This window comes from Betta splendens, chromosome 21, assembly GCF_900634795.4.
Source record: "Betta splendens chromosome 21, fBetSpl5.4, whole genome shotgun sequence".
NCBI classification, from domain to species: domain Eukaryota; kingdom Metazoa; phylum Chordata; class Actinopteri; order Anabantiformes; family Osphronemidae; genus Betta; species Betta splendens.
In genome coordinates, this window is record NC_040899.1 from 9,939,033 (window position 1) to 9,964,430 (window position 25,398).

Here is a 25,398-nt window from a genome sequence, read left to right on the forward strand (position 1 = left end):
TGTAACTCCGCGGACTTTGGGACCCTGCGTCGCCCGCGCGTCACGTGACGCAGCTCCCACAGCTGGCACGACGCTGCGGTGCGTCGCTTCAGCGAGTTTACAAACGCGCAGCGAACTCTGGCATCACATGTTTATGATCAACACACACAAAAACCCCTGACGGCGTAGCGGAAATGAGCCGGGCTTAGTCTGAGGCGGCGGACATGGACGCGGCCGCTGCCTTGCTCTTCGCCGCCGTGACTCTGGCCTGTTTATCAGTCAGTGGAAACTTGGTAAGAAAGAGTGCGAAAAGTTTAGAGCTCTGAAAATGTGAGGGTCACGTGATCGGCCAGCTCTCGGTCGGTTTCCTGCTCGTTCCCAGTTTGCAGACTCGCACTCGTTCACCTGCTGTGTTCCAGGTTTCAGGAGAGAGGTCTTTCTCTGTGGACTACAAGAACAACTGTTTCCTGAAAGATGGGAAACCTTTTCAGTACATCTCAGGGAGCATCCACTACTCCAGGATCCCACGGTTCTACTGGAAGGACCGGCTCGTGAAGATGTACATGGCTGGACTCAATGCCATCCAAGTGTAAGATGAACGCATGCGTGAATGCCACATGTAGATCTGTGGTTCATCTGTGATGCGTGGACCACGTTTTCTCTCCGTCTGCACAGATATGTGCCCTGGAACTTCCACGAAGCAGTACAGGACGTCCACAACTTCACAGGGGACAGGGATTTGGAGTATTTTCTGCATCTGGCCAATCAGACAGGCCTCCTGGTCATCCTGCGTCCAGGGCCGTACATCTGTGCAGAATGGGAAATGGTGAGAGGGTGAATTCTGCTGGATTCATGCACGATTCAGTCAGTAATTACTGTTCTCTTAATGCCTTAAATGCTTTCAGTCAGCGAGAAAGAGTCAGTAGCCGGCTGATAGTGTGATATGTGATGCGATCACTTCTTTCACTTCAGGGGGGGTTGCCAGCATGGCTGCTTCAGAAGCCCAACATCGTCCTGCGCTCTGCTGACACAGGTACAGCGCGCAGCTAGTCACCTTCCTGGCCGCGTGTCAATCAGCTGATTGCGCTTCCTCCGCTCCAGATTACGTGCAGGCGGTCAGCAGCTGGCTGGCCCTTCTCCTTCCCAAGATGAAGCCCTGGCTCTACGTCAACGGGGGCAACATCATCAGCGTGCAGGTGAGGCGCCGACGCGCTCACGCGCTCGCCGAGAGGTGAAACGCTAACCTTGGTTCGACATCATTCATCATCATTCATCGTCGTTCCCATCGACGACAGGTGGAGAACGAATACGGCAGTTACTTCGCCTGCGACTACAACTACATGCGTCACCTGCGGACTCTGTTCCGCCTCTTCCTGGGCGAAGACGCGTTCCTGTTCACCACCGACGGGAACACCGATAAAGAGATGATGTGCGGGACTCTGCAGGGATTATATGCCACCATAGACTTTGGCACGGGTGCGTTCGGCCGAGCGGCTGCTACTCGACTCGAAACCAATCGTAGGAACGCGAGAAAAAGCAACTTTGATTTCTCCCCTTCACACAGACACCAATGTTTCGGACGCCTTCAGGCGGCAGCGGAGGTTCGAGCCCCGGGGGCCTCTGGTTAGTCACATGACTTCTAATCCCGACTCATCGGCCGAGACAAATAAAAATCACGGATTCCTCATGTTGTAGGTGAACTCGGAGTTCTACACCGGGTGGCTGGACCACTGGGGAGATCCGCACGCCGTGGTGGAGGGTCAGAAGGTCAGCAGAGTGCTGGAGGACATGCTAACCATGGGGGCCAACGTCAACATGTACGTCTCCCGTCATCCTCTTCAGAAATAAGAAGCAGAAATACCCCGATTCCCCCCCAATTTAAGCAGCTTCTCTCTCCCCAGGTACATGTTTGAGGGCGGTACGAACTTCGGCTACTGGAACGGTAGAGTAATTTGACTTCGCCGCCGTCCCTGGGTCGGGTCGTCTCAGTGGCTGACCAGAATTAGAGCGCGCGGGGGCCTGGGTCTCTTTGTACAGTAACTCCGCTTGTCTCCCCAAGGTGCCGATCACGACAGCGCGTTCCGCTCGGTGGTGACTAGCTATGATTACGACGCCCCGCTGTCCGAGGCAGGAGACCCCACAGAGAAGCTGTTGGACATCAGAGGAGTCATTAAGCAGGTAGCGCTGATTGAACAGCCTCCCAGGCGGCTCGGTGTCCTGATTATGTACAGTGAGTCTCAGCCTATGATTAATTAATTGCTCTCTCTCTCTCTCTCTCTGCAGTTTAGAGATGTTCCCTCCGGACCCATGCCACCTGCAACGCCCAAGTTCGCTTATGGCTTTGTGACGCTGAGAAAAGTGCATCATTTTAGGGCATTCTAATTAAAAAAGGATGATTTTTAAATATTTTCACTCAATCAAGAATATTGACTTTTCCAGGTTGGTAACATCAGCAGCCTGTTAAACACCCTCTCACCTATGGGGCCGATCAAATCTCAGTATCCTCTGACGTTCGAGGAAGTGAAACAGGTAACGAACCGCGTGTGTCTGAAGGAAACTCAACTTCTAAAAACCAAGGAGAACTTCTGGCCAACCTGTCCTGTCTATTGTGTTCAGTACTATGGATACATGCTGTATCGGACCACGCTGCCCCGGGACCTGTCGGAGGCCACGCCACTCATCTCTCCCCTGAATGGGGTTCATGACCGTGCATATGTGTCCGTCGACGGGGTGGGCCCCTACAATGACCTTTTGTTGTGCAGACAAACGTGCAGGTCATGTTTTTATTTTTTTATACTCATGTCTCCGTGAGCAGGTTTTCCGCGGTCTGCTGGAGAGAGACACGGCGCTGGTGATGAACATCACCGGGCGGCGGGGTGACGCCGTGGACATCGTGGTCGAGAACATGGGCAGGGTTAACTTTGGCAGCAAGATCAATGACTACAAGGCGAGACAACAGAGTCCTCTGTTTTTTTAAGCCATAGTGTTTTGCTGACACTGCATTCTCCTTTGACTGGAAAGCCCAGACCTTGTGGCTGTAGGTGTTAAAACCAACATTGTGCTACTTCTACAATGCACGACACACTGTAGAATGTGTCTAGTCAATATGTATTTTTGCAATACTTTTAGGAACTTTTTAGATCCAGGATGTAAACAGTGTTTGTCCCACAGGGGCTGGTGAGCAGCCTAATCCTGGGCAGAGACGTACTGACAGACTGGAAGATCTTCCCTCTGGACATTGATGGAGTCATCGCTGGTGGGTGGCCTCAGTCAGACTGTCAACAGTGCTTCCCCACCCAGACAGAACCCACAACTGGACCCACCTTCTACATGGGGACATTACAGCCCAATGGCCTGGCCTGGGACACTTTTATCAAGCTCAGTGAATGGACAAAGGTGATATTTGCTTTTACCACTTAATGTAGTTGTATGCTGTTTTTTTATTACAGGGTCAGGTAACATTTTTTTAATTTCAGGGTCAGGTTTGGATTAATGGTGTGAACCTGGGAAGATACTGGCCGTCCAGGGGCCCACAGCAGACTCTTTATGTCCCAGGACCCCTGCTGAGCGCCACCCAACCCAACAACATCACAGTGCTGGAGCTGGAGGCGGCACCAGCTCACTTAAAGGTTCTCTTTATGGACCGGCCGCAACTCAGTGGCACTGCTGGAAAGTCCTGACAGAGCACAGCTAAGTTTTTAAAGGACACAAAGATTATCAGAAAGAAACAGGCTTTCTGTGGTATCATTACTGGTAATCACTTTATATTCTACTGAAGAGAATGCACACTGCTTTAACTCAGCGGCTCCACAGTCCAATGATTTTAGTTTCACTCATGTCTGTTAAATAAATGACAGTGAAATATAAACATCTGTGTTTTATTGCAAATGATTTGGACAGTTTTCTGTGGTTATCCAAGATTCTCTGCAATTATAAAATCATTTAAGTTTCTAGTTCTTATTTAAGTAGCACCGTGTAGAGAGAAAGCCATGATGGAGGAGACTTAGCGGTCTTTGAGGAACATTCCTTTAAAATAAAACTCTCCTCACAGGCGTTAGGTCTTGCCTGGAGCAGCATTTGCCTTTCGATGTGCCTGAACACAGCGAGGCGTGCAGAAGGAATACTCCAGGTACTGAAAGGGGATCTTCCCAAGCAGAGACTCACCGCACAGCCAGCACCTCCTAATGACCAGGCAGATCAACACATGAGAACACTGAATCTATTATTACAGGGTGGGATATAATAATGAAAATGCACTAGTCTTGGTCTTACTGGACGTTGGAGAGGCTGACTCCTGTGGCCGCTACCTGCTCTGCTAATCTCTTCTCAGCAGCCAGAGCTCTCTGCAATCAACAGGCAAACTATGAGTATGCCCAAATGCTTTAATGGTGAATATCGGTGATAAAACACGTTCATTTACCTTTTCACGATCAGTCAGAGACGCAAACCTCTTCTTTTCCTCTGCCTCCAGCTCTTGTTTCTTCTTCTCCTCCCGCTGCTCCTTCTCCCGCTGTTTTTTCTGTGCCTTTTGCGCTTTTCTCTTCTCTGTCAATTTGGATTCCATCTCGGCGGTTAGAGGCCCGGGGACCTGGAGTTGCACAGGTGTAAACAATAAGTGATCTGCTTCTGTTTAATGCCATGCTACTACTATTGGTAGTTACATTGGTAACTCTTACCTGTGCCTTGCTATAGTCATATTTGTCAGGATTCTCTCCCATGTATTTGCGAAAGACATTCCTGGTGTCTTTGTCAGGGGCAACCGTGTATGGGGTCTGGCCATTGTCATCCCTGTAATAGAGTTGCATTTGGTGCAAATGGTCACATTGGGTTTTTGGAAACTAAGGTTTCCTACACTGATTCTACACACCTGCAGGCTGGATCTGCCCCTGCATCCAGAAGCAGTCTAACAACTGGCTTTTGGGCAGCTGCTGACGCAACGTGCAGTAAAGTGAACCCCAGGGAGTCTATTGGCTTGTTAAGGAGGGTCAGAGGACTTGGTGAATCAGATGGATTCGTCTCTGACCCCTCATGACTAACTGAATCTTCTCCAGGTAGCTTGAGGAGCCTGCTCAGAGCATCCACGTCTCCAACCTTGCAGGCTGTGAAGAGGTCATCCCTGAGACCGTACTCCCAGGATTCATCAACACTTTCTGTGAAGACAGAAAGCTTAATAATGTTTTGTTATAAATAAACAGACGCAATATAGAAAAACAACAATGGGATGAAAACTCCTCACTCACCTTGCAGGTGGTTTACATTCAGTGCTTTTCTCTTCCTCTTGTCCGTTGTTTTTTCCTGGGTGGTGTCTTCTGCTGGAGTAGCTTCTGGCACCTCCTCTTCTTGATCATCTGCTTCCACTTTACTCGATTCTGTCAAACGCATACTTCCATAAACATGTGGGAACTTTGTGTGGTGAATACGTATTTCTTGACTTTATGATCTACCCTTATTTTGTGTTTTCACATGTTCCTTTTTCCTCCTCCTTCTTTTCTTGTGTCTGGACGGATAGATTTCAAATTCTCTGAGGTCCAAGGTCCCCAGTGTCATCTGCACCATCTCCAACTGGATCTCACCTTCGGCCTTATCTTCATCCTCATCCATGTTGTCATGATCTTCTCCTGCAGATGATGAACAAAATGTACTTCTTAAAAGTCACAAGCTATATTTTTCTGTTACTATGGCCACAATGTGTGAGCCCATAGTGTGTTTAAATTAACCTGTTTCTGGATCGGGGTGTATTTGTGCTGCAGGTTTGACAGTTTTTTTCCATGTCTTTTTCAATGGACTGAAGACTGCAGACATGTCCGTGTCTCTCCCTGTGTGAAGATATCTTAATTATACCCTGGCTGTAGGACAAGCAGCAGACAACTTGTAATTATTTGGAGAATGTAATTTAGCTCACCGTAAACATTAACCGTGGAAAGCACCTCATGTACCCTCTGTACCTCTCGAAACGTCGCCCTGCGTGTGGCGAAGGGAAGCGTACGGATCTTGGGGTCCTTCTTGTCAAGCGGAGACGCTCGACTGCCAAAAAAGATGGTCTTGTTGTAACTGGGGGCTCGTACGAATATGGCAGATGCCTCCTTCAAGAACTCCGTCCAGGCTCCCAGAAGATCATGAATGTCCTGCAAAATGTTACAGAAGTCCTTGTGAATAAGGTGAATTTATTAAAAGGTTAATTTAAATTTTAAAAATGTATTCAGCCACACCCTCAAAAACACATTTTGTGATCGTGACAGTGCTCTTGCCTTGACTAGCGCTGCCTCATTGTAACGCCTCAGGGCGGCACCTGCAGATTTTGGCGCGTGGCTGCGATTCTGGGAGTCTCTCAGCCCCTGAGCAGTGCCTCGCTTAGCTCGAACGGTGTATCGATGGAAGGTCTTGTGCTGAAGGACTTCTTTGCTGCAGCATAAACACAGTAGTTAGGTATAATGTTTACACACCCCTGAGCTCACTGTTATGCCATTTACTCGTGCAGCTGCAACGTATAATCTAAAGTGGTGACAATAAGCATGCAAAAATGAAGGCAAATACAAAAATGTCCACTTACCCCTGAAAAACAGCACCAGCAAAATGGCCTCCACCCGTCATTAGAACAACCCACACAGTCTTCTTTCCTACAGACATTAGCGAGGCCGCTGCATCCTCTTCACTATTTGACTATATTGAAAAATTACACAACATAAATTCAAGTTAGCATAAATATTAATTTATATAAGTAACACACACGTGCGCACACACACACACACAGTACACACTTCATGGTTTAGTACCTACTGAGTCTCACCTTTCCCTGCAGAATGCAGCGATAGACTGATAGATATTGTCCTGATGAGTTCTGGAAAAGCACCTTGCTGACGGTCCGGCCCGTAATTGACCCGGTATCAGCTGAGCTCTCTTTATCTTTGCCAGTGAGGTTGCTGCCCGTGTCTCCCACATCACCATCAGAGTTCTCTGAATCCGACTCTGAGCCCGAAATACTTGACATGTCTCCTGAAAAGTGACCAATCAGCAGTGAATATTATAAACACACTTTATCTTAAACCTAGATTCGAATTCTGTTTTTCTCACCAGCACCAGTCTTCCTCTCAAACTCCTCTACAGTAACTGGGGGCAATGCTGCCATTTTCTGTCTTAGGTTAAAGCGATGCCAGTCTAGCTTGTAGTGTTCCATCTGAAAATGAAAAGAAAAGGCAATCCTCAGTCAGGAGCCACTGACATTTGGAAGGTGAACTAAGTGACTTAAGAAGCTGCATGACCACCTGTTCCTCTCTGTTACTGAAGGGACACCTGCAGGCGGAGCAGCCCATCTTGTCCGACACCTCTCTGGCCACGCTGGACTCTCTCTGTCTGTCGTCCTCCTGACATGTAACATCTAACCCTGTGTGTTGGAGACAGAAAGTGATGGACACCGTCCCATACAGTATACAAGCTTCACTCTACAGGTGCTGTTCATACCGCATGGCGCTGGCCCAGTGTTTGTCTGCTGCAGAACACGGTCCACCTCCTTCAGTCCAACCAGAGCATCATCATTAGGGCAAAAATCAAAGATGGAGCGGACTTCGGCACAAGTCGTCATCGTTGTAGCTTTCTACCTCATGACCTAGTTAAGACACCATTAACAATAAAACACAAACAAATGTTTCTTTAGGACATATTCGCGGCAATTAACATTTTTATTTAAGATCCTCGCTGCGTCTAATATGACATTATTGTCGCAAAGGCCAACCTTATTCTAACGTTCATTTTATCTTCGCTGACGTAAACATGATCATATTGTTCTCCGACCGACACGTGTAACTCCGACTAGCAATGTTACTCTCATTATTGGGTTAAGCTTTCCCCTGTCTTCTCATGGGTATGTTAGAATGTATTTGAAGAATCTTAGAAATAGCGACTTACCATATAAGTAAAGCTACTCTTGACAAGACCGTGCTAACGTTCCTACTCGCTTCCACACGATTTACTACGGAAGCCTCCAAGTGTCAATAAGTGTCGACGAAGAGGCGTTTACTGACCACACGTTTTCCTTGCTTTGTCATTTAGCACAATTATAAATAAATAAAACTATTCATGGTTTTAATTGCTAGGTATAACGTAGACCCTTTATAATATAGCTTTTATAAGATCGGAGCAAACTCATTCATAAGAATCGTTTATTAAAAATCTTTCCATTAAATAATTTCCCCAAATCATCAACACTCATTCTCACACATTTTAAATACAGCACGTAAATATTCTCCTTTTTAAACTTGAAAAAGTAACAAATAGGGGGTGCATTGTTTTTATATTTAGTAAAATCTATATATAGTACTGGCTAGAAAATGTTATTTCGAATAAAAATTCACTTCTGAACATTTCTTTCCCTGAAACAAATATTGTGTGGAACAACTAAGGCTAGAAACAGTATATGAGTAGATTTTGATCTCAACAATGTTAGTAGAAAGTACTGAAATAATACAGGAGGAAAGGCAGGCATATAAATCATATACTTATATATTTAATCAGTCTTTAATGGATGAACCAAAAGTAATTCCAAAACACGACAGAATCAAATATTTTATTAAATGCAACATATTATAGGTAATTATAAACACAGGTCAATTTAAAAAAAGGTGACAGTTTTTGGGAAATTATCAAACTGTAGATTCACTTGAGTTTGCTTTGATTTCTCTTGGATTTGCTGCTCGGTGCTTGAATCAAAGCTTGTGCTGTTGGCAAACACAGACTTAATATTACAAACGAGTTAAAATGTGAAGTTCGTCATGCTGTAAACAAGCTCAGAGCCTTCTTACCAGTCATATTACTCGCCTTGACCTCTGCTAGATGTCGTTTCACCTCCGCAATCTCAGCAGCGACGCATGTGGCCTTGGCTCTGAAACGTTCTCTACTTTCCTCCAAATCCCTGTTTTCGTGACAAAAGGTTAAAACGTACAACACAGTGGCCTCCCGTCTTGTGCACATAGTACAATACCTGTCAGCGGAGACTTGATTCAGTTGTTCACATAGGCGCTTTTCCTCCTGCAGGATGTGGCCAAGCTGCTGTAACACATCCACAACTTCACTTTTCTCCATAATCAGCTCTACCCTCCGATTGGTTTCCTTCGTGCTGCAAGTCAGAGCCAAACTCAGTGGACAGAAGTCAACACGTAAAGCTTTTATATTGTTATATGGATATGTTTCATAGTTTGCTTAGTTCCACTCAATAAACTGACTTGTAGATGTCAGGTTCCTGCTGTTGCTACGTAACGTTACATAATTACGAAACATTAGAGACCCAAGTTGAGAAGTTTGTTTTTGAGTAACAATTTAAACTTCGCTGATTGATAAAAGGAAGTGTGCGGGTCATCATAACGGTACAATTTCATAGTGTCCTCCTCGACTCGCAGTCTTTCCTGCTGGACCTCGTTCAGTTTGCGTGTCTTTTCGTCGATAGCGTCCTTCAACATCTTGATCTGCTTCTGCAGGTCGACGAGAGGAAGCACGTAATGTTAACACGCCGTCATTAGCAAATGGATACTGCAGCGACCTAATACTAACTAGCTGCTACGTTAAATCATCTTTACATGCGTTTAACCTGAGTATGAGTGTGGCTAACGGTGCTGACCTGGCTAATTTAGCCAGCTAGAACGTTAAGGTTAGCTAAAAGTTCACATGAACATACCGTAGAGTCGTCATGCTGTGATAGAAATGTGTGCTCAGAAAATGCGGTCATAATGTCTTGGACTTCGTAAATAGCCTCAACCTGCTTGCAACAGGTACGACGCCGTCATCAGCGCTATTGTGGTCAGCTTTATAAGGAGTGCTTCCGGTGCTATTTATAGATTCTGGATAGCTCAGTCGGTTAAGCATCAGGCTTTCAATCTGAGGGTCTAGGTTTCAAATCCCCGTAAGTGCGTTAACTTTATTTTTCTATTCGTGATACGTTTAGTTCCAGCAGCAGCCTTGGTAAATGTGTTTTCACACACCACGCCGAAAATTGCCAGAAATCTGCGCCAAACATTAAAACATTTAATTTACAGCTGGTGATTGAAGTGAAGCTGTCATTACACACAGTGAGACCTCACATTAACCTGCTGTTGGAGTTGTTGTTTATGAAAGAATCTAACTAATTTGGGGGATTAAACTCACTCACAAACAAATAACAGTAACCCTGTCATTTACCTGGGATAATTATGGATATTATCCCAGCCTAGTAATTGGGGACACCTATAAAGCTAGGTGTTAGTTCAGGTAAAATGAAAACACAGAAGACATATCTGACCAGCAAAGATGGAGCAGATTATCCTCTTGTGCCTAGTTTCAGCATGTCTCTCCTCTGTACAAACTCAGGTAAAAATGCATATGACTTAAATAGTTTTAACATTATAGGAACATTGAAAATAGCTCAGACAACTTTGTCCTTCTTGCAGAAATATCTGTTCAGCCCAAGCTGGGGCCCCATTGGTTATAAAGGTAAATAACGTTTCATGGAAAAACTGTAGTAGAAATGCACATGTACAGTACAAACACGCACTGACTGAGAACTTCTCTTTTTAAGACCGTGACGAGCACCGTGATGGGACAGTGATGGATGAAATCATTAAAACCAACGAGTTTCAAGGCAAGTTCTTTTGCAGTTTACACAGTGTGCTTTAACAAATCCTGCTTAGTTTAGAATGATTTAACTTTCCCCTGCTCTGTGTCTCAGCCTCTCGCATTCTGGACGGCACTACCAGTCTCCGAGAGGGAGACATCGCTGTCTCCGCTGGACGGCGCTCCAAAGTGTGCTTTGCACGGAGCTGCCTCTGGTCTAAGTCTGTGGATGGAAATGTCTACATTGCATACAAGCTGTCACCCGAGTACTGTACGTTACTGAGGGAATTTCTGTAAATAGATAAGTTGTGTGCATTTAACGAATTAATTTGTATTTTTTTTTTATTTCACTGTCCACACTGTACAAACTAATGAACAGCTGAAGCAGAGAAGAGCGTGATCAAGAAAGGGATGGAAAACATAGAGAAAGGTACTTGTGTGCAGTTTGTTCCTTGGACGCACCAGCAGGACTACATTGACATTCAGCCAAAGTCTGGGTAAGTGCCTTTGCCTGGCATTGTCTTGTTAGAAAATATGACTCCAGTAGAATCAGTGTTTTTCTGTCAGGAAGAGTTGAGCAGCAGTAATTCACGGACATGCGACTGCTTTCTTTTCCTAATCGCATATTGTGTCTGTGTGTGTGTTGTTGATCCAGATGTTGGTCCTACCTTGGTTCACGTGGTGGAAGACAGACCTTATCTCTCCAGAACCCCGACTGCCTCCAAACTGGAGTGATTTCCCATGAATTCATGCACGCCTTGGGCTTTGTGCACGAGCAGTCGCGCTTTGACCGGGACAACTATGTCACCATCATGTGGCCAAACATTTGGAGAGGTAATTCTAAAGGGGTGGGAAGAAGTGGGGTAGCTTTTTGTAATGATAGTTGGTGAATTAAAACAATATTAATAATCAGCTGAATTTATGTACTGTTTACTTACAGTTGTTAGGTTTAAAAATATTCTACAATTTTTCAACAGATCGAGTGAGAAACTTTGAGAAATTCAGGACTGACAGCCTTGGCTTGCCCTATGACTACAGCTCAATTATGCACTTTGGGATGTAAGTAACTTTGACCAGATAATAAAATAGTGTGGTGCTATTATTTATGATTTATTATAATAAATGCATGCGTGTGTGTTTAGGTATGCCTACTCTCAGGATGGGGAAGCAACCATTGTTCCTAAGAGTGGCAAAGACGTAAAGCTGGGACAAGCATCCACTCTCAGTCACATTGACAGGATGAAAATCAATAAGCTTTATAAATGTGGTTGGTACTAAACACCACCTAATTAATATTAATAAATAATAATATTAGAATATAGTACAAAATAATCTAATTAGAGCGTCCAAAGAAAAATGAATAGATTACTCTTTGTTAAATGTCACAAAATGATTTGTGTCTCTCTGTGGTTGCAGGTGATGAGGATGATTACTAACCAAACGGAAGTCAAGTGACAGAGGATGGATTCAAACCAAATAAATGAACTTCTGTTGAAAATGATGGAAATCATTTAAATAAAGCTTTGATCAAACTTTCTATTAGATTTTTTAAATATTTTTGAAATTGTGTATTTATGGGCAAGTTATACTAAGAATATAAACAGGGTTCAATGTTTGAAAACACAGAGGAAAAGATTATGTTGAATAATAAATGTCTTGGCTTAGGTAATGCTGTAATTATTCCTGTGCAGGGTACAACAATAAAGTCATGACTTAGCAACAGTTATTAATGATATCACATTTTCCTTGTGTGCATATAAAATACTGGTACATGTTTTTTGTCTGAATCTTCTGATTGAATTACATAGAGATAGAGGAAGGCTGGAAATCTGTTTTAATCATAGAAGGACTGAAATAGACCCAAACCATATCAATTCCTAAAACCAAGCATCCTTATTTCATAAAGAAATTCTACATTCGTTCACTTTTTAAAGGAACTACTGTTTCATAAGATACTCATAAAATTCTTCCCTCCTCCATTCCTCTTCAAATTGTAATAAAATTTGTGGAAGGATATAGTTTTGTATTTACATATTCACTTATGTGGCAAAATGATTGTTATGAAGTGATCGTTTATCATAAAATAACTGGTTACCATCTCAGTCAGACACAAATTGCTGGTCTGTTGGATGGGGTGGACGGTTATCCGAGCGGTAGAAACTGCTGAGTTGTAGTACATCCAACAGCAAAACAACCCTAAGAGTCTCATTTCTGAAATGCTGATTCGTAGCAGGAGATAAGTACAGGGCAGAAGTGAAGGTCAGCATCGGGACCACCTGTTAGGGATCAGCAGTGGGTGTGAGCAAATTACAGAGACTGTGATGAGGGGTCTTAATCATGCTTCATCATGTGCTCAAACTGTGATGTGGGTATAAAGATTCAGTGGAGGCGAGGACATCGTTCAGTTCTTGCTTTGGAGGACGACAGACTGAAGCTTCCAAACCAGTCTAAAACCTAGCAATGCATTCTACCATGATGCTCCTGGGTGTTTGGTTTGGCTTGTTGACGCTCACATATACTCTACCTGTTAAGGTCAGTACCAAGGAAATTAAGATTATTCCCCTTTTAGCCTTGCTGTTTTCCAAATGGATTGATTTTGTATTACAGAATTCTACAGGAGTACATGAGGGAAAGGTGAGGTCGAAAAGGAGATACTCAGGTAGGCTTTTGGGAATCCAGTACTTTTTAGTGTACTTCATAATGAATGCAGTAATACTCTAGACCTTTCTCTCTTGTTCAGATGAAATAGATCCTGATGAAATGAATATAATGGATCAAATCCTAGAAGTCAATAACAGTAAGTAGGATGCAGATGATGAAGCCTGTTACAAATTCAAATTATTCCACATATTTTGAATTAAATGTTTTTGCTTCCAGGGTTGCGAGCCCCCCGGGGACTAGCGATCCGCGACGGAGATATCGCCAGCTCATACTTGCAAAGTGCCATAACGTGTGCTGGCAACACATGCCTGTGGCCTAAATCTGTTGATGGATTTGTTTATGTACCCTACCTCCTCTCTCCGCTGTATGGTACGGATTTAAAAGAAAGAGAAAGAAGTTCTTTTTTTATTAATTCTTTGTTGGACTGAAATTTGGATTGTTTTTCATTCTAGACGACATGGACAGAATCACGATAGAAACAGGGATGCAGGACATTTCTGCTGGAACGTGCATTAAATTTGTTCCACGCACTCATGAAGCAAATTTCCTTGATATTCAGCCAAGATATGGGTAAGTATGATGCATACAATGCATCAAAAATCTAAATTTTATCTTATGAGTCCACTAATGTCACCTGGATGAAATTTGCAGTAATCGGAGTATACATGTACTACCTCTGTTTATATCTATACATAGTTCATAATTATATAATAAATATAATTGTTACGTAAGTGGTTTTGCATTGCATTAACACATGTACTTTTTTAAGATGCTGGTCATTTCTGGGGCAGACAGGAGGAAGCCAGACCCTGTCACTGCAGTCTCCTGGCTGCATGTGGTCAGGAGTGGCCTCCCATGAACTCATGCATGCTCTTGGCTTTGTACATGAGCAGTCCCGCTCAGACCGAGATCACTATGTGACAATTGTATGGAATAACATCGTACCAGGTCTGGATGAACGATCACCTGCCAGTGTTACGTTTACTATTATGAATCCTTTATTTACATAGTTTGTCCCCTTATCATGATTTGACAGCATACATTCATAACTTCAAGAAACAGGTAACAAACAATCTCAACAGCCCATACGACTACAGCTCTGTTATGCACTATGGAAGGTAAGCTACCATGATATGTTTTCATGTAAGCTTGTACATTACTATCATATATAATATTTTATGCATCTCTGTTGCAGGTATGCCTTCTCTGATGGTAGTGGACCAACAATAATCCCTAAACCAGATCCTTACATACCCATTGGACAGCGAGATGGACCCAGTGCACTAGATCTTCATAAGATAAATGTCCTGTATGACTGTGGTAGGTAAAGATTCACATTACTTGCTAATTAAAAATAATTTTTCATTACTGACCTGTTTTTGTTTTGTTTTGCTTTCCACTCTCTGCTACAGGTCCTACTGAGTAAATGACTCCAGAGAATTAGATTCTATTATTCAAAGATTGATTATCTGTCCGGGCTTGAACAGATTATATGGCTACCACTATAATATTTATGATCTAGACACTTCATATTTGTATTTAAGTATTTTAAATAATAAAATACTGTATTCTGCTGCTTTATATTTTATTTGGTTATGACTCAGTACAATTTACTATTCAAACACAAGCATTCATAATATGAAATTAAAGAGAGAACTGAATTTTGCACTTTCCTGATATAAGAAACATTACCACAGAAATAAGAGAACGCTTAAAACTGACAACTCCACACGTTTTTTTCTTCCTCCTTTTTACTTTTAGTTTAATTTGAATAAAGAAAACTCTATTTTACACACTTTTTTGAGGCACAAATGAACAGAAAATGAAGGCATGTAAAAAATCTATAAGATATTTGGAATATTCTTTTACTACACTTCTTTCAATACAGGCACAATAATTTACCTTGCAATGCTTCATATCACCAGTTAGTTGCACTCCAGTGCAGCTGAGTGCTGGTTCACCAGAATAAGCCATATTTATGCAAGCGCTGACATTTTATTTTTAATAAGGATTTTTATTATTATTTCTGGCTTTATGTCTACTGCATGCAATGACCAGTCAAGTGGTCTTTGTTTAGCTGACTTTGTTTAGCTATTTTTGTGCATAATGCAAATTTTTTACAATAAACGTAGTTAGCAAATATGGAAGAACAATGGTTTATTAGAGTGCCTGCAGTATACAACCTGCAACCGACGACCTAAGTGAGGAACTGACGTCACACCTTGGTTTCATTTAGACACGCCCCTTCTACAAGCCTGGAAGCTTCGACTATATATGTACCATTACTACGTCACGTTCACGCACTGCATAGTGTAGAAAGCCTGATTAGCACCGAGTAGCAGCTGCCGTATATAGTTAATTTTCGGTAAGATGAGCGATAACGAAAAAGGACGGGTATGTATGAGCTTTGTTTTTATGTCAGGTCCTGGTTGTAGCTTTTATTAAGAGCTAAGAGTAGCATAAACGAATTATTTAGCGAAACTGAAACGGTCGAGAAGCTAACCGTCTTCGTGGTGCTGAGTTTCCCTGCTCACGTAACGTAAGATATCATTAACGATAGCAGTTTAGCTCCAGACTAAATATGCAGCTTTGCGTTAGCTTATTATTTATAGAGTGCATATTTGTTTCGATTCTATTGAAAGCTAAAAATGTCTGAAATGTTTCCCGGTGTAGTTTGACGTCGTGCTAACAGCCGTTAGCTAGCCGAAAGCTAGGCTCGAAGTCCTCTAATGGCGACCAAGTTTTAAAAATAGTTCTTGTTAGCGAGAGTAAACTGAACAGACTGTATGTGGGGGCGCGTTATTTTTTTTTTTTACCAGAGGCCTCTATGCAGAAACTGAAAGCAGCGTTTTATTAATTTAGATTATACTCGAAATTAGCTGTATTAGTCGCCATAATGGTGTCTCCTACAGTAGACTCTCACGTTTGGTGCGTTCAAAAGCCACCTATAGTAATATTCCGCTCGTTACCAGATTTTGTCAGATTTTAACATTTTTTTTGTATGACCGTGCACGCACTGTTTGTTTTTTTAAAATCAGCTATGTTTCCACCCCATTTGTAAAATACACAGTGGTAGTGGGAGTATTTTCTTGTAGGCCTTGGTCTGCCACAGACGATGAACATGCAGTCTGTACTGACTTGTTGGCTTAACAGCTCAACATTTCCTGTACATTGCCCTCACAGTGTGAACAGACAGGTTTCATGTACTGCATTTTTGGAAATCCACTCATCTTGTAATTTAGGCTGTAAGAGAGAATCTGGAGGCAGTTTGGTTTGTTGAATGCATTAAAGGCAATACGTTTCAGTGCTTGTTGCTTCTTGAATCGGTGCTAGGATAATGGTGGTATGGTAAATGTTTAGCTGGTAAAAGAAGCACATAGAATCTTTGTATTTTGTGGCCTGAAACATTCCAGTGCATGTCATGAGTTCATAACACTGAAGTTTTATGAGGGTCTAATTTTAATTGTAGTCATATTCTTCATCCTTTTCTTTTTCATTAAGGTTAAGGTTGGACGAAGACAGTGCAGAAGAAGTCTCGCGTCCACTTTATTTTCAATATTATGAAGCTCAGATGTGTGAAGCTGAATTGTTGAATGCATGCTAAAACATGAGGAGGGAAGAAGTGTGGGCAGTGTGTGAAATGGGGGAAGTAAGAAGAAATAAGACAATTGAAGAAAGAAGAATTTTTGTGAAGTAATGAAGAATAATGTGAAGTAATGAAGTTTCAGAAATGAAGTTAAGGAAGTAATCTGGATAAGGTCACTGCGCTAAGTCATTTTCTGGTCTGTTTGTCAAATGCGTGCATGTTCTTTTTACTCAATACAACATCAATTTAAATTACTACACTATTCACACAACTGACATAGATCTATTTTTTCACATTGGCTAATTGTATAGACTTTCATTATTTTTATATCACAATATCTGTGTCTCACACAGATAGTATACTATAGTAGTAATAGTATTAACTTTCATTTCTAAAATCTCTTATTTGTACTTCCTTACCCTTTACTCACAGGATTGTCTTTTTTTCTTTTTTTTTTTTTTTAATATAATGTCACATTTTTTAGCTTGTCCTATCATTGGTTCTAAAAAGATTTGTTCGTGTGTGGTCCATTCAGGAGTCTCGCTCTGCGTCTAGGAGCGGGAGTGCACAGGGCTCAGGGAAGTCTGCAAGTCGCTCCCCAGCTCACTCACCTGCTCCTTCCAAAGAAGGCTCGCACCACTCCCGCTCCAAATCTCGCTCCCGATCCAGGTCAAAATCTGCGTGAGTAAATACATTTGTGGCTTCAGAGTAGCAAAACATTCTTCTGTACAAACAAGATGTTAGCTCTTTGGGTTTGAATTGCAATAGAAACCAATATGTAAGTGTGTTTTCTGTCTGGGCAGGTCCCAATCCCACCATGGCTCACGCAGGTATTACAGCCAGTCTCGCTCCCGCTCAAGGTCCTATCATCGGCACTCTCGCAGTAGATCCTACAGTGGAGAGCGCCGCCGCCGGAGCCATAGTCGATCACCCATGTCTAATCGCCGCAGGCACATCGGCAACCGCGTAAGAAATCTTTTAGCTTATTACGTTGTACTTGCTCATCATTCATTCCCAGATACTACTTGTTCATTTTGCATCCTTATGTGTTACAATAGTAATTGGGTCATTAATTGATTATTTTAAACTTAAACCCTCAGGCAAATCCAGATCCAAACTGTTGCCTGGGAGTGTTTGGGCTGAGTTTGTACACCACAGAGCGAGATTTGAGGGATGTCTTCTCTAAATATGGTCCCCTGGCAGACGTCAGTATCGTGTATGACCAACAGTCGAGGCGCTCCAGGGGCTTTGCTTTTGTTTACTTTGAGAACAAAGGCGATGCTAAAGAGGTACCAGAATAAGCTTTGAGAAATGATTTCGAAAACACTTGTTCCTGAAATAATTTGTTTAAGGATTGTTTTGTATTTTTGTTTGACTCAGGCAAAGGACAGAGCCAATGGCATGGAGCTGGATGGGCGAAGGATTAGAGTAGATTTCTCCATCACTAAAAGACCTCACACTCCAACTCCTGGAATCTACATGGGCCGGCCAACATAGTAAGCCACCTGAAAAATATCACGTTTCTGAAAGATTAATATTATTAATAATATACACTATGTGGGCTTCAAAATCAGCAAGGAGGTGAAAACCCTGGATATTTAAAATGTCCTGAGCTGGCAATGTCATCACAAAGGTAGAAGAAGACAATGTTGGTTAGGCAGATGTCTTCGTCTTGTTTTTAGGTGTAAAAGATTTGTAGCGGTGCTGTTTGATGTATGCTGGCATTTCACCCATATCTATATGCTGCGTGTTTAAAAAAAAAAAAAAAAGATGCGTTTTTTAAATAATACTCCTAATCAGTTACAAAACGAATACAGAGCAGCCCTCACAGCTTACTTGTGTAATATTAGTTTGTTGAATGTCTAGTCATAAAAGATTATTACTTAGTTGAAGGTGTAGCTTGTTGGTGCTTCCTGTTAATGGTAGGTATGAGTCGTCTAAAGACTTTTCTCCTTGCCTGACTGTAATGATAAAGGCATTTTTATTCATCTGTTAAAATGATTGCTTACTTTATGAAACCTCATGAATCTCTTTTGAAATATAAAGCCCATCTATTTTCGTGATATTAAATTACAGTGCATAACATTAGGAGGGAATGAACATGTAACGGTGTAATAAAGCATGGGTTTAATTGTGTCTAATCATCTTCTGTTTAGTGGTGGAGGTGGGCCGAGTGGTCCGCGGCGCTATTCACGTGACTACGACCGCGGGTATGATCGTGGATACGACAGGGGTGGTTACGATCGCTACGAAGACAGGGACTACTACCGATCGTACAGGTGATGATCTCTACCTGTTCTGTAAACCAGCTGATTATTTTCAGGAAAATTGTTGGTATTTTCAGTTAGTTCTGATTAATTTTAAATACCCTCTCCAACCTTATTGTAGAAGGCGATCTCCGTCACCGTACTACAGAGGGGCTTACAGGTCCCGGTCCAGATCTCGCTCTTATTCTCCCCGTAAGTCCTTCAAGCATATTATCAACTGCTATTGAGGTGGATTTATGAGGTTTCAGTGAGTTGGAGTTTGTCTAATGAATTTTTTGTTTCACAGGGCGCTATTGAATATTACTGGCAAGGAGAATCTTCTCTTTACAAGCACATACAGAAAATGTTTGAGTGGAAAAAAAAGCATTTTAGAGTACAGTTACTTTGTTTAGGTAACTGCCACATTTTTGTTTTCTGTTCTGCATTAGGATTAAACCTAAGCTGACTATCTGTCCCACTCTGTTTTAAATTTTAAATGTACAGGCAACACCTGCCATAAATATTATGACTGCTTTGGCATTTGTATACAGATTAAGTCAAATTCATCTTTAAATAGATTAAAAGTGTTTGTTTTACTTTGACTTGTGTCCTTCCTTCAGCACAAAACATCTGCTGTTGCAGTACAGACGTGGATTCATTAACTCCATTAAGTCACTGTTGTTTTTTTTATTTTAGCTTTGAAAAATATAACCTTTCTTAGATGAGCAGTAAAAACTGCTCTTAGGTGTCTTTTTTTGTCCTATAGAGCTACTGTTTACCCTTCAATGTAATGATGATGATGGTGCTGAGCGCAATGTCAGTTTAATAAATCATTCAAGTTGCTTGAGCTATAACTACTGTATTCTCAAAGTTTCTACTCCATCAAGACCTGCAAAATGCAGCCAAACTGAGATTTCATGGTGGTTCCAGCATCCATGACTTGCGTCTCAGAACTTGGAAGACGTGTCTGTGTATATATTAGATTAGTAATGCAGTCTTAATGCAGTGATATATTTTATTTTTAATGCTGCATTACTAGTTTTAGTAAGCGTTCTTGTGTAAAGCTAATTTATTAAGACTTATTACATCAAGTAAGTGGAAAGTAAATAATTAAAAATTTACCTTCAAATTTTTAAAAAGATGCCTTTATTTAAATCAATTTCAACATGACAGTCTTATACATTGTTTAATTGTGATTGTTGTAATATTACAAGCTACATCAGTACAGCAGGAATGCCATGAGTGTAGAACAAATTCAAATTTCCTTTTCATCCTGCCTTGTTTTGATGCTGTTTTCCTGATGACCACTTTCACACGTTTTACTATGGAAATTTTTTGTTGTGTTCATGGGCATTGGACTTTTGCTAATAAACATCGGCAGATTCAGCTGAGAGCTTTGTAATTTTCATGTTTTACGGATAAATGTCGACCTTGAAGGTTCAATTAAAATAGTTTGATAGTAGAAGTTCCTGTATAAAAACCCTGTAAGCACGGCTGCAGTGGTATTTAAGTTATGATAACGGGAGGTGTTTAAATCTGGTGCAGTCTTTAGTGGCAAAACTGGTGAAAAGACACGTCGTGGGTCAGACAGCCGACCACACCTTGGAAACTGCACAAGACTATTTCCTTGTGTGTGTGTGTGGTCAGCAGTTTCTTCCTTCACGTTCCCTAAATGTCACATCCCTTAAAGTCTTGGGTCATTTTCCTGAAAGAGTGGAAATCATTGAGTGAATGCGTGATTTGTCAGCACACTGACCTAATTGCACAGAACATGTAATTGTACATTATGAAGTGAGATGTTCTAGATTTGTGTGAACCTGCTTAGTAAAAAAATGAATACATGTACTAGTTGGACATTGGTTGTAAAATGTCTATATGTTGATGTGATAGTGGTAAGTGAATGGGGAAACAGGTGATGTCAGACCTGAATGCCTCATAACTGGCAGGAGCAGGAACGCCTGCAACAACTGTTACCAAGCCGTCAGGAAAGTAAAGACGTGTGTTTTGTAAATAGGCCACAGCTTGGACATTCCTCCGTCCACACACACACACACACACACACACACACACACTGACGTAAACAAGGCGAGGAACGGTCACTCCTGCTGCTGGCACTCTGCATTACAGTGGGGTGGCAGTATGTTCCAAGGCACAGGCCAGTCACATGTAGAAACACTCAAGTGCTGCAGACCGAGGCTCCGCCCCTCGGTAACTGTAGGTGAAAAGACTACACATCCATGCACGAGCACTGCAGATGCTATAACATGTCTGTAGCCCCGGAGTGGCGAGGCGAGCTCCGCCGCACAGAGGACGACCCCTCCTTGGCAGGAATCCCCTCACCTCTTCACAGCCTCTATAAATAAATCTTTGCTCCTTTAAGCAGGATCCACAGGTTGAAATGCAAACTGATAGTGTCATGATGTTTGATAATGGTGAAGGCTGCTGCTCAGGGTGGTGGGGGCCAACAGCAAAATGCTAATAGTTGATTCCACTATACTTTGTGAACGAGGGTAGGATTTACAGGAATCTCCGCTGAGAGGTTTCACTTTCTCTCTCCTGTTCCGCGGCTGTTGGTAAATAAAATACTACCAATACTGGGCCGTCTCCTGTCCTGTATCACAGGATAATGTGCTGAACTGGCGACAATGGCGACGTTCGGACCTCCTGCGTGCGCCGCTCCATAAATCCATATTCTTGTGTAGCTCGTAAATAAATAAAAGGCAAACAGAGAAGATCAGTGTCACTGTTGAGATCGACAAGTACAGTTGGTTTTTCACACACAGCCTCTTTCTTTACTACCCCCAGTCTAGAAGGACCCAAGGCACGGCCCTGATTATAATTTGATAAAATAACCCCTCTGCCTCCTTTAAGCCCATCCCTTTGCCTAATGTGCCCAGTGATCATCATGCCACTTTCATACCCTAACACGCGTCCTGTGCTGGGAACGCACGGCTGATCCCACATGCACCTTCAAACATTTGCTTCTTGTGATTTTAAGGGAGATTTCATTTAGAGGCGGCGCTTGGCTCCCGAGTAGCGTCGTAACGACACTTTTTTCCCCAGTCCCTGTTAAAAGAGTTTGACCAGGGCCAGAGTTGGTGCTGGGGGGTCGCCTCTAGTTTAGTCATTTCCTGGGGGTGATTTCTGCATTTTTAAATCCCAGCAGATTTTTTTCTATTTTTTGTTTTATTTTATTTTATTTTTTAATTTTTTTCTACTTCTCTGATTATCGCCACTCAGTCACTCTAAGACCTGATACCCCTTCGAGATTTTTCCTTTCAGATCATGAACAAACTATATGTTGGGAATTTAAGTCCTTCGGTCACTGTCGAGGACTTGAAGCAGCTCTTTGGGGAGAGGAAGCTGCCAGTGGCCGACCAGGTCTTACTGAAATCCGGCTATGCTTTTGTGGACTTCCCCGATCAGAACTCGGCCATAAAGGCTATAGAGACTCTTTCTGGTAAGTGTGGATTTGATAAGTGATGCTGCTAGTGACAGGGAACATTCGCAGCCAGTCAAACTGCGAGATCGGCTTAAAAACACAATAGGTCGGGGCTGTGCGAAATGTGCTATTTTAATTTTTGCCCGTGTTATTTTCTTCGCTCGGGACAGTGTTTGCGATCACATCCGTGTGCCATCGGAGTTTAGATGAACGCTCAGTCATGCACGCTCCGACAAAATTGGATAAATTATCGATCGCAGGACACACTCGGGGTTTTAGTGCCCGTTTGCCTAAAGAAAACACAAGCCGTCGTAACGCAATTAACGCGCACAATAAGCTATATTTTGGAGATTCCGATAGTGTGGGGCGCTACTTTGCAATCACCCTCTGGAATGTATGGGATGGTCTGATAGTTCGGGTAGGCATAATTATTTTTCACTTATTTTTTATCTTGATTTTATTAGAGAGAGCACGGCGAAGCGAGCGCGGAAAACTTGTCAGATCCCGGTTCCACTGATGCCTGGCTATGTTTTTACGAGGTGTCTTGGAGGTGGGTCGCGGGGGTCCGGAGGAAAGAGCTAATAAACAGGTAGCTGAGGGGGGACGAGGTGAGACGCTAATTCCGTGCTGCGCCAGGCCACTCAATAGTAACGAGAAAGCCGCGTTGAAGCTGCGCCGAGGAGCGCTTCAAATCCACACGGGTCGACGCGGAGAATTAAGAAACAGCCGCGTGGAGCACAAGTCATTCTCCTTTCAGACCATCGCCGCTTTGATGTTGTATTCTTTACTGTGAGAGTAGAAAAAAATTACCCCTCGTTGCTCCGTGAGGGGTTGTGGGAGTGGAAAGCATGGCTGCCCATTTCCCCCCCATACTATATAAGCTTATCATGCTTCATTTTGGCGCCGATTCCCGCTATTGTGACTCCCAATACGTCGCGATTGTGGCTGTTTTTAATCTAAACATTTGCGCCTCGTCGGCCGCCGTGCGCGCGGCGCGCCCGTCCATAGTACTTTTTCTTCTGGGTTGACTGTTTGAATGGGGACGCACCTACTTGATGGAGTGATTCAAAGTGTTGCAGGCCGACGAGCACGCATTGTTACTTTCATACGCACAAGCTCATGTTGCACTATCCATTCTCGCCCTTACAGGTAAAGTTGAATTACACGGGAAGGTAATAGAGGTAGACTACTCTGTTCCCAAAAAACTAAGGTAGGCCTACAATCTTGACACTCACTCACTCACATTGTGTCATACGCCTATACTGTGTGTGTGTGTGTGTGTGTGTGTATGTGTATGTGTGTGTGCGCCCCGTGGCAAGGCAGACTGTGACCTGTAGGCTTCCGACATAAAATAGAGCGCGCAGGTTTCCCCTCCGCTTCCGTGTGTTATTCCTACCAGGCCGTCGTCGGTTTGTTTGCCGGCCACGGCAGCGTGATTACATGGTGATGAAGCAAAACAAAGAACGCGACAAAAGAGCCACTTTAGTCCCAACATCCGCAGAGCGCGCGGCGCCCGCCGCCGCCGTATCGCGTGATCTGCAGCGAGGCCTATCCCGCTTTTAAACATGGATCCACGGGCACACACTACGCCACGCGCACACCGACACCGTGCACGTATGGAAGAACTGCATCTTGATTTAATCTTACACCCCGTCTAACTTTCCTGTAGGCTGCGTTGTGTGCAAATTGTTCCCCTCTAGGGTTTGTTTTATATGTAGGCGTTAATGTTAGCTTTCATTACTATTGACTGTAACACTGCAATGCACGATGAGTTGCATACCAATCAGCTAAGCCTCTCCTTTGGTTACTACGCGCGTGCGTGCGTAAAGTAGCCCCCACCTTTAGGCTACATACATATACATATAGGCAGAGGCGCGGATTGTTGTGTGCGTGCAGGGAGGAATGCGTGAGCGGAGCTTTGTGATCTAACGTATGGGCCCGTCATCAGCTCCACGGCTACGATGCTGCTGCCTTGTTTTGTGATTTCCGTGGACGAGATTTACAGGCCCAAAAAAAATACACAAGTTTGTGATTGCGTTGGAGTAATTAATTTAAAAAAAAGCTGTTTTTTCTTGTGCGTAACGTGAAATAAAGTCCCCCGCTTGTGGCGGATTACGCAGCCGATGGCGCGTGTGCACGTATGGATCCAGCAGGTTTTACCACAGCACCTTGTGGCTGTAGGAAAAGACTACGTTGCGTGACAAAAAGGTAAATATTCAAGCCCCTTGTGGAGGAACACGTGACCCGTACTTCATGCGTTTCCAGCATAGTCCTCCCCCCTCTTGAGCAGGCTACATTTTCCTGCATTACAGCTCTCGCTTTTGTGACTGTGCAACACTGTGGCGGAAATGTGTACGTCTAAAACGTCCAGCGCGCGCCGTTTCCTCGCTTTATGGCGCGGTGTGAGAGCGTTGTGTAAGCCAGTGAACGTGGTGTAAAAGAGCCCGTGCCACTCCCCACAGTTAATGTGCACGTAGGCCATGGCAATGTTGGAAAGGCTCATAATGGCTGCCATGTTGGCCCCGCACGCTGCGCGGCTATAGGCTGAATCACATGGCGCAAATGTCCATACATGTGCCTGCGCGCGGCCAATCGGCGCGCGCGGAGCCGCAGGACCTGCGCGCGCGTGGCGAAAGGGGCCTTTGTGGCGACGTCTCCGCCTTATCAGCGAGGTCCACACGTTTCAGGTGTTCACTTTGAAACACAGGAGTCAGTGGAAACTGGCGAGATCTCACGAGGAGCTGGAGCTGTGTCTTCTGCGTTGAAATCGCTTAAAGGCGATGCGATTTTGCGAAGTTTAATATTTGTACTTGACGACTTTGTCACTCGCCGTTTTTGTCTGTTTTGGCAGAAATGTTAAAATTGTTTTAAATTTGTAGGCTCTAAATCCGCGTTGTCGTCCTGTGTTG

General features: G+C 43.3%; 6 protein-coding genes across 18 annotated transcripts in view; 5 read left to right on the forward strand and 1 right to left on the reverse strand.

The window, feature by feature from the left end:
* Positions 1-57: 57 nt before the first annotated feature.
* Positions 58-3,847, forward strand: glb1l (galactosidase, beta 1-like). Its single transcript, XM_029137402.3, has 16 exons — positions 58-272; positions 399-568; positions 655-805; positions 952-1,012; positions 1,081-1,175; positions 1,275-1,455; positions 1,544-1,602; positions 1,675-1,796; positions 1,881-1,921; positions 2,039-2,157; positions 2,263-2,337; positions 2,419-2,508; positions 2,596-2,709; positions 2,795-2,926; positions 3,151-3,375; positions 3,456-3,847. The coding sequence occupies exons 1-16, from the start codon at positions 204-206 to the stop codon at positions 3,657-3,659; spliced, it is 1,908 nt and encodes a 635-aa protein (XP_028993235.1). The 5' UTR covers positions 58-203; the 3' UTR covers positions 3,660-3,847.
* Positions 3,842-8,027, reverse strand: ankzf1 (ankyrin repeat and zinc finger peptidyl tRNA hydrolase 1). The gene is made up of 16 exons (XM_029137400.3): positions 7,882-8,027; positions 7,438-7,582; positions 7,242-7,360; positions 7,051-7,153; positions 6,767-6,972; positions 6,530-6,639; positions 6,228-6,381; positions 5,882-6,104; positions 5,697-5,795; positions 5,424-5,597; positions 5,220-5,348; positions 4,847-5,129; positions 4,656-4,767; positions 4,400-4,567; positions 4,252-4,322; positions 3,842-4,160 (listed from the first exon to the last, which is right to left on the reverse strand). The coding sequence occupies exons 2-16, from the start codon at positions 7,556-7,558 to the stop codon at positions 4,034-4,036; spliced, it is 2,199 nt and encodes a 732-aa protein (XP_028993233.1). The 5' UTR covers positions 7,559-7,582; positions 7,882-8,027; the 3' UTR covers positions 3,842-4,033.
* Positions 8,028-8,934: 907 nt separating this feature from the next.
* On the forward strand, positions 8,935-12,280 carry LOC114847009 (low choriolytic enzyme). Of its 7 annotated transcripts, none has more exons than XM_029136294.3 (10): positions 8,935-9,128; positions 9,911-9,927; positions 10,392-10,434; positions 10,520-10,582; positions 10,670-10,825; positions 10,934-11,051; positions 11,210-11,388; positions 11,532-11,613; positions 11,697-11,821; positions 11,971-12,280. In XM_029136294.3, exons 1-10 carry the CDS (start codon positions 9,008-9,010, stop codon positions 11,988-11,990), a joined length of 924 nt encoding a protein of 307 aa, XP_028992127.2. In that variant the 5' UTR covers positions 8,935-9,007; the 3' UTR covers positions 11,991-12,280. The 7 variants fall into 7 exon arrangements, with proteins under 7 accessions (XP_028992127.2, XP_040924938.1, XP_040924937.1 ...); XM_041069003.2 differs by having other exon boundaries at positions 9,013-9,128; positions 9,911-10,311; XM_041069001.2 differs by lacking the exon at positions 8,935-9,128 and adding an exon at positions 9,324-9,464 and having other exon boundaries at positions 9,911-10,311.
* A 610-nt stretch (positions 12,281-12,890) lies between these two features.
* On the forward strand, positions 12,891-14,785 carry hce2l1 (high choriolytic enzyme 2-like 1). The gene is made up of 9 exons (XM_041069009.1): positions 12,891-13,086; positions 13,162-13,213; positions 13,295-13,351; positions 13,432-13,584; positions 13,668-13,785; positions 13,985-14,163; positions 14,252-14,333; positions 14,411-14,535; positions 14,628-14,785. Exons 1-9 carry the CDS (start codon positions 13,015-13,017, stop codon positions 14,639-14,641), a joined length of 852 nt encoding a protein of 283 aa, XP_040924943.1. The 5' UTR covers positions 12,891-13,014; the 3' UTR covers positions 14,642-14,785.
* A 665-nt stretch (positions 14,786-15,450) lies between these two features.
* tra2b (transformer 2 beta homolog) lies at positions 15,451-19,649 on the forward strand. Of its 5 annotated transcripts, none has more exons than XM_029137915.3 (9): positions 15,459-15,609; positions 16,717-16,997; positions 17,337-17,482; positions 17,605-17,767; positions 17,902-18,090; positions 18,182-18,297; positions 18,958-19,080; positions 19,190-19,260; positions 19,355-19,649. In XM_029137915.3, the coding sequence occupies exons 4-9, from the start codon at positions 17,735-17,737 to the stop codon at positions 19,363-19,365; spliced, it is 543 nt and encodes a 180-aa protein (XP_028993748.1). In that variant the 5' UTR covers positions 15,459-15,609; positions 16,717-16,997; positions 17,337-17,482; positions 17,605-17,734; the 3' UTR covers positions 19,366-19,649. The 5 variants fall into 5 exon arrangements, with proteins under 5 accessions (XP_028993746.1, XP_040924641.1, XP_028993745.1 ...); XM_029137914.3 differs by having other exon boundaries at positions 16,717-16,973; XM_029137913.3 differs by lacking the exon at positions 16,717-16,997 and having other exon boundaries at positions 15,451-15,609; positions 19,193-19,260.
* A 2,316-nt stretch (positions 19,650-21,965) lies between these two features.
* The window catches only part of igf2bp2a (insulin-like growth factor 2 mRNA binding protein 2a), a 34,108-nt gene continuing 30,675 nt past the window's right edge, over positions 21,966-25,398 (forward strand). The window contains exons 1-2 of one of the 3 annotated variants that reach the window (XM_029137906.3): positions 21,966-22,507; positions 23,639-23,699. In XM_029137906.3, coding sequence (XP_028993739.1) covers positions 22,333-22,507; positions 23,639-23,699 — 236 coding nt within the window. In that variant the 5' untranslated portion in view covers positions 21,966-22,332. Of the gene's footprint in view, positions 22,508-22,606; positions 22,908-23,638; positions 23,700-23,896; positions 24,698-25,398 lie in introns of those variants that run through there. The other 2 variants (XM_029137908.3, XM_029137909.3) reach the window with 2 other exon arrangements.

Coding starts and splice junctions, on each gene's coding strand:
- hce2l1 (XM_041069009.1), top strand. CDS start 13,015: ATGCATTCTACCATGATGCTCCTGGGTGTTTGGTTTGGCTTGTTGACG. Junction 13,214..13,294: donor GTCGAAAAGGAGATACTCAG/GTAGGCTTTTGG, acceptor TCTCTTGTTCAG/ATGAAATAGATCCTGATGAA. Junction 13,352..13,431: donor AATCCTAGAAGTCAATAACA/GTAAGTAGGATG, acceptor TTTTGCTTCCAG/GGTTGCGAGCCCCCCGGGGA.
- LOC114847009 (XM_029136294.3), top strand. CDS start 9,008: ATGTGGCCAAGCTGCTGTAACACATCCACAACTTCACTTTTCTCCATA. Junction 10,826..10,933: donor CAAGCTGTCACCCGAGTACT/GTACGTTACTGA, acceptor ACTAATGAACAG/CTGAAGCAGAGAAGAGCGTG. Junction 11,614..11,696: donor TCAATTATGCACTTTGGGAT/GTAAGTAACTTT, acceptor GTGTGTGTTTAG/GTATGCCTACTCTCAGGATG.
- glb1l (XM_029137402.3), top strand. CDS start 204: ATGGACGCGGCCGCTGCCTTGCTCTTCGCCGCCGTGACTCTGGCCTGT. Junction 1,013..1,080: donor CCTGCGCTCTGCTGACACAG/GTACAGCGCGCA, acceptor CCTCCGCTCCAG/ATTACGTGCAGGCGGTCAGC. Junction 1,797..1,880: donor ATGGGGGCCAACGTCAACAT/GTACGTCTCCCG, acceptor CTCTCTCCCCAG/GTACATGTTTGAGGGCGGTA.
- ankzf1 (XM_029137400.3), bottom strand. CDS start 7,558: ATGACGACTTGTGCCGAAGTCCGCTCCATCTTTGATTTTTGCCCTAAT. Junction 7,154..7,241: donor TCAGTAACAGAGAGGAACAG/GTGGTCATGCAG, acceptor TTTCATTTTCAG/ATGGAACACTACAAGCTAGA. Junction 4,161..4,251: donor GTCAGCCTCTCCAACGTCCA/GTAAGACCAAGA, acceptor CCTGGTCATTAG/GAGGTGCTGGCTGTGCGGTG.
- tra2b (XM_029137912.3), top strand. CDS start 15,586: ATGAGCGATAACGAAAAAGGACGG. Junction 17,483..17,604: donor CGATCCAGGTCAAAATCTGC/GTGAGTAAATAC, acceptor CTGTCTGGGCAG/GTCCCAATCCCACCATGGCT. Junction 19,081..19,189: donor GACTACTACCGATCGTACAG/GTGATGATCTCT, acceptor ACCTTATTGTAG/AAGGCGATCTCCGTCACCGT.